The following is a 12,113-nucleotide window of genomic DNA, read 5'->3' on the forward strand; positions in this document are numbered from 1 at the left end:
ATTTCTGTCAATCAATGTGAAATTCCTTCGCAATTGTAATATTTACCGTGAAGATATTTTGGTACATGGTCTCATTATCGTTCCGCGTTTAATTTATACAATTTATTTAAATTTATTTCATATTTCAAGGAAGGAAGTTCGGTACAAAGATGTGTCATAGATGCTCACAATCAGTGGATGTTTCGCGTAAATATTCTCAGTGTCCTCCTGCAGGAGGTCCTTGGGATGCTTCTCGTAGGACCTGCAGAGCAGACTGTTAATGTACAGTTCACCTGGTATCGTCTCGATTAACCTCATCTCGTATCTATCCCTCAGTCGCGTGATTTCTGCTGCTACTATAAACACGATACGAGTAGCGACCATTGCGTCAGCTTTCTCGTAACCTCGGCGTGGATCTCCGCGAGAAATCCAAGCTCGTTTGCGTCACGGAATTTCCAAAATCTCGTCGAGAGAGTGGTGTTCGAAGATCACTGACACTGCCACTGATACCAGAGGAAGCGATACTCCGAGCTCGAGTTCCGCATACTTGGCGCCAATTAGCAATGCTGTTTACGAGACGGATAACGAACGCGGGTATCTACGAAACGAGAGATAGTGGTCTATCGGCGCGTAGGTGGTCCCGAGGACGCGTCCGTGACGCGAACGATAACTCGTTAGGTCAATGCCACGCGAGGCAACCTTTGTGGAGCAAAGTCGACGAGTAGACTGCGGACTGCTTGGCCCACTGCTGGGTCCACTGTTAGGTGGAACCGCGAGGTCCCTGTCGCATCTTTCGTTTGACACGACGCGTGACGTGACTCGGAAGAGTGCCGGAAACAAGCCGCTTATATCGTCGGCCTCGACGAACCCAATCAGCCAATCTTCGCTGAATGCCCATTGTTCCGGTATTTCGAGGGGGGCCGTGATAAGATGGGGGTATTCCTAATATGGATCATCCCAATTCCCTCGAGAACAAACAATTGGGTCGTCGATTGTACTTTAAATTTTTCCCCCGATTTTCTCTGCGAGAGTGGAAAGAATAAGGGATTCTTGGGTCCAATTTCTGGTAAATCAATGGAGGGTTAGGTTAAATATACGCATAAAGGTACTTGCACGAGATTGCAAGTGAATTTGCGATGATTGAGATAAGCGGAGAGCTTTTGTTTACTCGTGTACGCTCGGCCTCCGTTGGAATTGAAACTACTGACGCCATTTTGGCTCGTGGACCTGTTTTTCAGGGACGTCCTTGAATGGGGAAATCCATTTTCGATTCGTTGTAACTTTCGCGAGGTTGATTAAAGAAAATGGCAGTGCGTTGCGAGCCCTGTAACCTTGCGGACGAGTAAAGTGCTCGGAATGTCGTAACGCGGGAGATAATGCGACAAATATGAGCAGCTATAGCTGCAACACGTAATTCGTATTAACGTGATGTAATAAGACCTCGTTTTTCGAGCCACTAGCGTCACCCCTCGTTGATAACGAAGGACGTGATTGCACGACAAAGTTAAAGCGCCTGCGAGTATGCAACTGCAATATCAGCGGCGCTCCGAGTGTCCGCTGACTCCGCTAGATGGCCGAGCGTAGAATTTACTAGAAACCGTAAAAAGTTACCATCGATCGAATTTACGATTTATTCGAAGTTTGATAAACGATTTTTACCGCGTAAATTTCCATCTGGATGAAATATTCGTGCATCGATAAAATTATTTAACGCGATAACGAGTGATTTATCCGTACAAAACTTAATTCTTCCAATTGCTCGTTAATACAGTTCCAAATGCATCCTACGAGATGGCACTACTATCCCAGCGACGGAACAGCACCACTGATCGATACGAAATTTAAATACGATTCAGCTCAGCTTCACGAAATACGATAAATCGCGATAAAACCACAATTTGGGTACCAACTATATCACATACTCCTACTTTATCCAATATTTCTCTCGAGACTAAACAGTTAAACAGATATTCAATTCCCTATTTAATATCCTCGCAAATCTGGCTCAAAAAAGAGAAAGAAAAATACAGAAAGAATTTGAATACACGATTTCAATAAACCCTAGTCTTGCACAATATTTTTCCCTCATTTCTGAGTTTATCCATCCTCCCCAAGATGTCCATCCTCAAGGCGGTTCTCGGTTTCGTGACACCGTAATTCGGAATATTTCTACCCTTTCGTGGGCGCGTTTACTATCGATCGATTCGAACGCACGCGGCTCTCGTTGCCACGAGTCGCGAAATCGTCTAGGTAAAGCGCGCGAGAGAGAGAGAGAGAGAGAGAGAGGGTGCAAAAAGCTACCCCCCTCGCGACCAAGCTATAAGTACCGGACACGAACCGAGCGCGGGCTTATAGGTCCCGTTGCGGTCTTCCCCGTTCGTTCTGCTCGACGCCGTGATCTGGCGGGCCGTCGACGGTGATCTATGAATAGATCCCGAGATCTCCGTCTGCCATTTTGATCTCGCGTCGAACGGAGATCGATTGACGCCGGCACGTGGAAGCTTCGAGAGGGGCAGAGACAGAGAGCATGACAAGGTCGCCGGTCGATCGTCGATTCAGGCAACCGGAAGTCCAACCCTGCCAGTGGAACACTCGGGGCTGGGATCCATGCTGATCGTGATGCCGATTGGCGTCACCTGAGACGACGTTGACCCACCGTCTGCCACGATGAAGAACAGCAAGTCGTTGATGGATATCGAGGACATCTGCGGATGCTCGAAACTACCCTCGATCATCCCGAAGAAGGAACTGCCGCACCTGAGGTCCACTTCCGGTGAGTTGCAAGCTCAAGCTAGAACAGGTTATAGATTGCTCTGCCCTGGACTTGCGAGAGCGCTTTATCGACTGCCCTGCCAACCTCGGCGTTTACTCATCCAGGTTATAGTCGCCAAGTTAGTCTCGCTGTTATAGCAATTTTTTCAAAATTCGAATTTAAATCCGAGTTAAACTTTGACACTTTCTAGCTTTTCTGTCTATTTTCTGAAGGATTTTCTGGATCTTCTAGTTTACTAGCTCTCCTCAAACTTCTCGATAGGCTGCAGCTACTTCGAAGCGAACTTTCTGTTCTCTACGAGTTTCTTTTATCATTCTACGATGATTTTTCTCTCCTTTTGATACGAGATGGCTGTGATCCTGTTAAATTTAACCTGATTTTCACCGAAGCACCATCGATGCTGTCTAGCGTTCCAGATTTCACACGTCGCGGTTCGGACACATGTCACAGCACGAATCTTAGGATTCCTTTACCACGACGGTATAATTCTGAAATAAATTTGCATTTTTAGGCCACGTATTTTGCCCGCTTCGTCTCGCAACAGATCGAAATAACGTGCAGTTTAATTATTGCTTCGCTACGATTTCCGACGACTTCGAGGATCTCGCATATCTTTAAAGCATAGTAGCTATAGCGTCATGGGAAAATTATAACTAACAGGCGATCGATATTAAACAACGTGCTCAGACGATCGATAGAGCTCACAACTCTTTGGGGCACAGAATTTTACAGCGACGAGAAAGCTCAGTTGCGTGGAATATTTTTCATTCAGAGGAAAAGAACGAATTCTTTTTCAATTTTTATTTTTCCGTGCTTCGAGGATTTATCGGAGATTGCTATGCACCTGACATAGCAAACACCGGTCGCAACATCGTGTCATGACGAATTCAAAATTCCCTCGTGTTTTACTTATCTTTATTTTTTCTCGAATAGTTCTCCAAGTAAGCTTGCTATCTTCGTCGTAGGAATTTCTGTGCTTGTGTAGAATTTTATATTTGACCTTCCTTTCGTGTACGATTTTAGAATTCCTCTCGAGTCCCTCGATAAGGAGTTGATCGGAGATCTCGATACGAGATTCTACTCCGGATTCGCGATTTCGCCATTCCCTGCTCACTCTTAGATTCGAAACGGCGAGGTCGTTGAAGGAAGAGTGTTTTTAAAGATCGATTTAATGTCCCTAGAGCACGCGTATATCCCTGGCCTGAAATGAAATAAACGTCAATAGAATCGTGATCCAAGCGATCGATGTACCACGTCGAACATGTGTAGACTATAAAACGGTTTAATCGACCCTCGATTAACGCGCATAAATATACTCGAAATAACCGATACTCCACCTGAAAGAAAAATACGGTAATAATAAAAAACTATAATCACTCATAAATCTAAAAACTTGAATACTCGAGATATATACACAGAGAATCGTTTATTTCTGTTTCCACTTACCATAATAATTTTTACGTACACTTTTACGTAAATTATCGGACAGCTTTGGATTTAATTCCTGAAGTGTTTCGATCAATTTCGAAAGCGTGGGTCCGTATGCTTGATTATTTTGTTGGTAGGCACACCCGCTACAAAATCGAAATAAATTATGACGAAACGATAAACTCTTTTAATCGCCTTTCTTTTTAATAAGAATTTATATTTTTATCGTTCGGGGATTCGATAATATTAATTTCCGAATTTAAAATTGCATTAATTCCGAAATTAAAGATATATTTATGTCGGATAATCTAGCATAAAATGACGAGTATGCTAGCCAAAGTCTGCGAAATTTGAATTTCGATTCTGCCAATTCTTTTGTTAAAAAATTTGACCAGAAAAGATCCTAGTAAATTATATTCTGGTCATGAAAACGATCAAAGGGGTTCAGAAATAACGTAGACGAGAGAAAAGCATAAAGAATGGCGATAAATCGTGGAAAGAAAGAGAGAAGAAGGCGTCACGGATTTACTGACGGTCGAAATCCGACGTCTTCGTGTTCTTTTTCTCCTTTGTTCGCGAGACCAGCCTCCCTCCACCATGGACCAGCTGGTTTGTTTCTGGACCCTTCGTCAGAAGCTCCGGATTCTCGCTGGCAGTTGTTAGTCGGTGGTGCTTACGTTTCCACGTGCATCTCTCTCTTTCTCTCCTACTCTCTCCGACTGTCTGGAAAAATAAGAATAGCTCTCCTCTCCCTTTGATCCGCTGACGCCACGAAACGAGATCACTCGCAAACGTCAGTTTGGATCGTCCTCCTACCAAGGCAGCACGCGTCCCCGTCCAAATCCACATGGACCACGAGTTTTCTCAAAGTCTCTCATCGCCTCCTTCAGCAGATCCATCATCCGGGTCATCGATCAGCACGGGAGCTTGACTTCCTCGCTGTGTTCCAGCAGCGAGGCTGTGAAACTCGATCCACGAATGACGTGATACGGTGAATGAGATTGGCCAGGTGAAGCTTAAGCGAGATCGTAAATCCTGCTTATGCTCTTTCAAATTTCCTCCGGCTGCTAGCAGCTACGCCAAGACGGACAGATTGGAACGCTCGTGATGCAATAGCTGAACGTACGCGAGACGTGTATACGAAACTAATCATTGGTGGAATTCCAGAACCGAGCCTGACGATCTAATCGTGGCTGGCAGCGAATCTTGGTGGGACATTAAGGTGAAAAATCCTCTGTAATCCTCGATTCCAGATGTTCACGATTCTTCCCAGTCTCGTTCATTTTGCAAGTAACTGTCAATCTCAATACACTGTCAATGTCCCATCAGGGATCAAACGGAATAACACTTCGTGAGGAATTCTTCGAGTGTATGTACGAAAAGAGGCTCGAGATCACAAGTCGGATATCGTAGACGCTTACTCGTGACAAAGGTACAAGCACTTTCTTCTCAGAAGGTCTCAGGGAGACGAGGAATCCTCTACAATCCCGAATCGCAGACATCCACTTAGACTTAAACCGTTCTATCGAGGATCAAACGGAATAAAACTTCACTAGGAACTGTCCAAGTGCACGAAGAGAAGCTCGGAGATATCGTCAGCTATCGTAGACCTACACTCGTGACAGAAGTCAAAGCACTTTCTGCTCAGAAGGTCCCAAGAATCTTCGCTGACACCCACTCAGACTAGAATCTATCGAGAATGGAACTGAGCAGAACCTCACAAGAAACTGTCTAGATACACGAGGAGAAGCTGGGAACCATCAGTCAGATATCGTAGACCTACACTCGTGACAGAAGTCAAAGCACTTTCTGCTCAGAAGGTCCCAAGAATCTTCGCTGACACCCACTCGGACTGGAATCGTTCTATCGATGATGGAACTGAGCGGAACCTCGTGAGAAACTGTCTAGATACACGAAGAGAAGCTGGGAGCCAGCAGTGAGATATCTAAGACCTATACTCGTGACAGAGGACAGAAGCACTTTCTCCAATGTGGTCATGATGCCCTTAAAAAGCGGCGCGGATTTCCTGGTGCTCGAGGGGAGCAGAGTGGCACGAGCGGTCGCTTAGCTTCGTTGTGTCCCATCGCCTCCACGGGGTGTCGCCTTCAGTCCCCTGAGCGGGCAGGGGCCCCGGGCAGGTGTAACACGGCGTTTCCATTCACTGTGACGTGGTGCCGTGGAACGGACCCGCGCGCACGCTTCTACGTCTTCGAAGAAAATCCGCTTGTTTGCCGCGCCTTGGCAAACACTGGCTCGGACTACCGCGAGGAACTCGGCTTCCCGAAGGATCAGCGTCTGTGTCGGGACACGTGTCGGGCCGGGAAGTAATCGCTGATAACTATAACTTCTGTCGTGTACCTAGGACCAGTGGATAGACTGCTTGTTTTCTGTGGCTCGAGGCAACGGACAGTTACGGGAACGTGTGCTCTTGTGACGTCTGATTCGACAGACATGTCATGCTGACGAGGACGTAGGATAGGAACGGGAAAGTGAACATGTGATGCGAATCTATATCGAAGTTCGCTATATCGGAGTCAATAGTGGAGAATACTTGGGATCGTCGTGGTACAGGAAGGAGAGTCAAAATGGTTTTCTTCGGGAGAAAGGAAAAGATAGAGGACAGGCGCCTGCTGGCCAGCATCGACGCTGTGAATGGCGCCAAACTGTTTCACATGGAAAATGGTAAAAGACGCGAATCTAATCGAAAACTGAGCTAAGTTCTTATTCGCTTGAAAGCATTCGTGTTAAAGAGAAATATTTGAAAACCCGACTGAGCTGGTCGAAGAAATTCGCCTGGTCGTATCTAAATATTATTCCATCGCGTTTACGCGTGTATTTCGTTCCCTGGTTCCCTCCATTTTCTCATATCTTGCCAAGGAAATCGATCTGAAACGTTTCCTACCCCGACATCGAGGCGAAATCATCTTAAAGAGAAGAATTTCCTACCGGTATACGTATTTATTTGACATGATCTAGCATGAAAATTGCGTGCACGGCCCCCGATAGCTTTTAGCGTCGAACACGTTTCGTATCGACTGTAGGAACAGGCAGACTGGTTTAAGAACTTTTTCCCTGGGCTCTAAACCAGACGGGAAATAGGTCGAGGCGCTCTGGAAAGACGATACGCGATCGCCATAACGCGGCTCTATGCACTCGTGGTTCGATAGCTTCGTGTAGCTACACGCATTTATCATGCATCCGTGCCATCGTCGACATCACTTATCGACGAGTATTCGAGTGGTCACCATTCCACTCGGCCACTCGAGCCAGAAGAACGCTTCCTCTTCGATAATTAAACGTCGTAAATCACGAATGCTCAACTGGCTTGACAGGCTCCGTTTTTCTAACAAATCCGCCTGGTTAATGAGATCCGCTGTTGAAAATCGCTGGATGGAGTAAGGTCGAACGTGAGCAAAAAGGTAGAGCGAGATCTGCCGCACTAATTAGTCCTGCCACTTGTGAACGGATCCAATGTTAATTGACACCGGGTGGAAGCTATTGTTAGCGAGCAGGATGATTCTTTGGTCCTTGAGCTTGGCCCAGATTGCCTTGGAACGCGACTCTTAACCCGGTGTTACTCGCTCCAGATCGACCACCGTTGACATCGCGTGGCTCGAAAATTGGCATAAGCAATCCTCGCGGTCTAATTAATTAGTCCGGCCAGCCTGCGGGAATGGGCCTGTCGTTAACTGTATCACGAACAATTTGTATTTCATTCTAAGTCCGATGCACTCTGGTATTTATGAAGGATTCAATGGGATCGTGACGTAAAATTACGTTGCTAACATAGGAAACAATTACACTCGAGTTCACATGCAGTCGGGAACTCCAACTAGCTATGTCAAATATTATTTTACCGCTATTCCCGTTCCCAGATGATCAAAACCATCAGACGTGTAAATTAATTCCTGGCTACCCTCGCTGTTCCTGTTCCTCGTAATTATTTTCCTTATGATAATTTCGAATAAGCCTGATCTATATATTCCGAATAAATTAGATAAACAATCGAGATTACTGCAAGAAATTAATCCAGAATTCCCTTAAAAATGGCACCGAATTAACCTTTGCTGAGCGACGTGATGGACTCTGATATGTTTGGATTGCCTGCCAAAGGATTACGTAAATTCCTACGAGGCTTGAATTATTTATTTCTCTATTCCATATGAGCGAATAAATTCCTAGACTATTAATCACCAGGAAAGTATATACCTTATTAAAAGAACTTGATAAATAAACGATAACAGCAACGCGAGTATTCCAAAGACATGTCAAAATTGTCACATCTACGTGACGTGACGCGAAGGTTAATTTACACTCGTGAACAGCAACTCGGGATTCAAAAATGCAGCGCAGAGCGCAGACTCGCGCACGGCTTCCCGCTTTCCCGTTTTTCCACCAAAATGTCTCGTGTTCTGGCTCCAGCCACCTGTGGCTGGTCCCAATATTGATCCACCGAATGGCCACACCCGGCGTCCCCTCGCGCCGCTCTTTTACACCCTCGTCGACGCTCGTGCCGGTAGTGTCGTTGGCCTTCGCGCACGTCCAAGTAGCACAGTGTTATGGAAAAGTGCCTGGTCACTGTTCCAGCCGCCTTCATGCACGTACGCGACAACCTGGAGGAGCTGGGCAAGGTGGCCGACGACACGGACCTGCTGTTCCTCAAGGGCCTCCTGGACAGCCCTGTGGTCACGTCTCTGGTGAAGGTGAGTGAACATTTCCAAACCGGTGTACTTTTCTTCCTGCGTTACATCATCGGCCATCCATCTTGCGTTCGTCTGCGTCGCAAGTACAGTTTCATCTCCCAGGGTAACCTCCTTGAACGTTCGTTTCGTTTCAACCCTGTCGAGAGAGCTAGGTTAGCGAGGAAGTTGACAGGAGTTAGGCTACTACGTGACAGGCGGACATTTTCCCTGGCTAGGGGATTAATCCTTGACACGAGTCGTAGCTTCGGGAAGAGTCCAGAGCGATTTTTGCTCAGGATGCCTCGGTGTTGGTGAATTTCGAGGGATATTTCGCATCGCGGGACTTTCGAATGTGGACTGGTGATTATCGGTGGCCCGGGAGTAGGAGCTTCTTGGCCTTTGTCGAGGTCGATTAATTGCCATTATTCGCGCGTGTGTATTATTTTTGGCACCGGCGAAATAAACAATAGCGTGCGTCGTTGGATCATGCGCGGTGAGGGCAGATGGCTGGAGACGCGTGCCACGTGTTTACTACGGCTACTGGCTTTTACGAGAGAGGAGTCGCTCATTTACGAGCTAGATCACCGCGAAATCCCGATCCAACGACGTGAAACGGATAGGTTAAGGCGGCCAGCTGTAAATCCCTAGACGCGGATCGGTAAAAATCACTAGGTGTCGTTGAACCCGCTGCTTTCACGCTAGAGACTCGACTGGGACCTTTCAAAAATATGGGAGACACTGAATATTGCCATTTTGTCTATTATCGATCGATCGACAATACCTGTTTAACTTCTCTGAAGATTGATCCTTAATTTTTCGAGACTTTCATTCATTTATCCCACTTATTACCAAAAATGTGTCATTTTCTCATTTATCAATGTCTCCATGCTTCATTAGCTCTTTTATCTTCCTAATTAAAATTGGAAAAATGATTTTTTACCGCCATTTTTATGCTCGTTTTGAGCTTCCGGTGTATAAGACGCGATACGTTTGCTCGCTGCAATTTTTTGGTACTTAACCACGCCTCGTTGAGCGTGTCATTGTTCGTTTTCATTTGTACAGTTTCGTTTGTTGCTGGCGATTAAAATCGTAGAAAATGGCTACCCTTTCACTCGACTATTTCCCTCAACTTTTGGTTTCAGCCTCCTCTTCCATTACGGTGTACACATATTCTTGCATCACGGAAGAGAACTGTCAGCGAACAGAACACTTTCCTTCGCTGGGCTCTATTCTTCCAAATGCTACTCACTCTCACGAGCATCGGCCCAGTCGTATGGCAAGAATTTTGCCTTATTCTCTATTGTTCGTGTTTCCATTGTTGTTCGCAGCGATCAACAACGTTTCCTTCGCGTGTTACGTACACGATGCTAAAATAAACTTTATCACGCATGAACTGTAGACAAATCACCTAAAAATCTGATCATTGGTACCACAAAATCGGTCAAAATCACCAAACTGTCAAAATCTTGGACCTGCTATTATGTTTTCATTGTACCACTTCGATTATTATTATTATTATTTATGTATACCACATTTAGGTATATATCAGATAATTCTAGTGTCTAATCCATCTACTAGATCTACCACCTATGGTATATATAAGATAGACTACTCTATCTAGTGTCAATCTGTCCATTCTCCCTCCCAGTCTCACCCCTGTATTCGTCATCAAGTAACACAGGCCCAAATCACATAGCCCATCCACTACTGACCCAAGTGCGTTGAAAAATACGACTGGCCTTTCAAAATCACCATACTGTCAAAATCTTGAGTCTGCTGTCTTCCATTAAGACATTTAATTATGTTTTCATTGTACCACTTCGATTATTATTATTATTTATGTATACCACATTCAGGTATATATCAGATAATTCTAATGTCCAATCCATCTACTAGATCTACCACCTATGGTATATATAAGATAGACTACTCTATCTAGTGTCAATCTGTCCATTCTCCCTCCCAGTCTCACCCCTGTATTCGTCATCAAGTAACACAGGCCCAAATCACATAGCCCATCCACTACTGACTCAAGTGCGTTGAGAAATACGACTGGCCTTTCAAAATCACCATACTGTCAAAATCTTGAGTCTGCTGTCTTCCATTAAGACATTTAATTATGTTTTCATTGTACCACTTCGATTATTATTATTATTTATGTATACCACATTCAGGTATATATCAGATAATTCTAGTGTCTAATCTATCTATTAGATCTTCTAGATATGATATAGATTAGAAAGACTATTCTATCCAGTGCCAACCTATCCATTCTCCCTCCCAGTCTCACCCCTGTATTCGTCATCAAGTAACACAGGCCCAAACCACATAGCCCATCCACTACTGACTCAAGTGCGTTGAGAAATACGACTGGAAAAATCTGATCATTGGTACCACAAAATCGGTCAAAATCACCAAACTGTCAAAATCTTGGACCTGCTATTATGTTTTCATTGTACCACTTCGATTATTATTATTATTATTTATGTATACCACATTTAGGTATATATCAGATAATTCTAGTGTCTAATCCATCTACTAGATCTACCACCTATGGTATATATAGAAATCTGATCATTGGTACCACAAAATCGGTCAAAATCATCAAACTGTCAAAATCTTGGACCTGCTATTATGTTTTCATTGTACCACTTCGGTTATTAGACTACTCTATCTAGTGTCAATCTATCCATTCTCCTTCCCAGTCTCACCCCTGTATTCGTCATCAAGTAACACAGGCCCAAACCACATAGCCCATCCACTACTGACCCAAGTGCGTTGAAAAATACGACTGGCCTTTCAAAATCACCATACTGTCAAAATCTTGAGTCTGCTGTCTTCCATTAAGACATTTAATTATGTTTTCATTGTACCACTTCGATTATTATTACTATTTATGTATACCACATTCAGGTATATATCAGATAATTCTAGTGTCTAATCCATCTACTAGATCTACCACCTATGGTATATATAAGATAGACTACTCTATCTAGTGTCAATCTGTCCATTCTCCCTCCCAGTCTCACCCCTGTATTCGTCATCAAGTAACACAGGCCCAAATCACATAGCCCATCCACTACTGACCCAAGTGCGTTGAAAAATACGACTGGCCTTTCAAAATCACCATACTGTCAAAATCTTGAGTCTGCTGTCTTCCATTAAGACATTTAATTATGTTTTCATTGTACCACTTCGATTATTATTATTATTTATGTATACCACATTCAGGTATATATCAGATAATTCTA

The 12,113-nt window shown here is 44.5% G+C and overlaps 1 protein-coding gene across 1 annotated transcript in view; it reads left to right on the forward strand.

Annotated features, from left to right (window-relative positions):
* Positions 1–2,359: 2,359 nt before the first annotated feature.
* Positions 2,360–12,113, forward strand: part of vari (MAGUK p55 subfamily member vari) — a 24,422-nt gene continuing 14,668 nt past the window's right edge. The window contains exons 1-2 of the mRNA XM_017911479.1: positions 2,360–2,752; positions 8,768–8,883. Of these exons, the coding sequence (XP_017766968.1) occupies positions 2,647–2,752; positions 8,768–8,883 (222 nt within the window). The 5' untranslated portion in view covers positions 2,360–2,646. The remainder of the gene's footprint in view (positions 2,753–8,767; positions 8,884–12,113) is intronic.

This window comes from Eufriesea mexicana, unplaced genomic scaffold (assembly GCF_001483705.2).
Source record: "Eufriesea mexicana isolate 0111107269 unplaced genomic scaffold, ASM148370v2 scaffold278, whole genome shotgun sequence".
Lineage (NCBI taxonomy): Eukaryota > Metazoa > Arthropoda > Insecta > Hymenoptera > Apidae > Eufriesea > Eufriesea mexicana.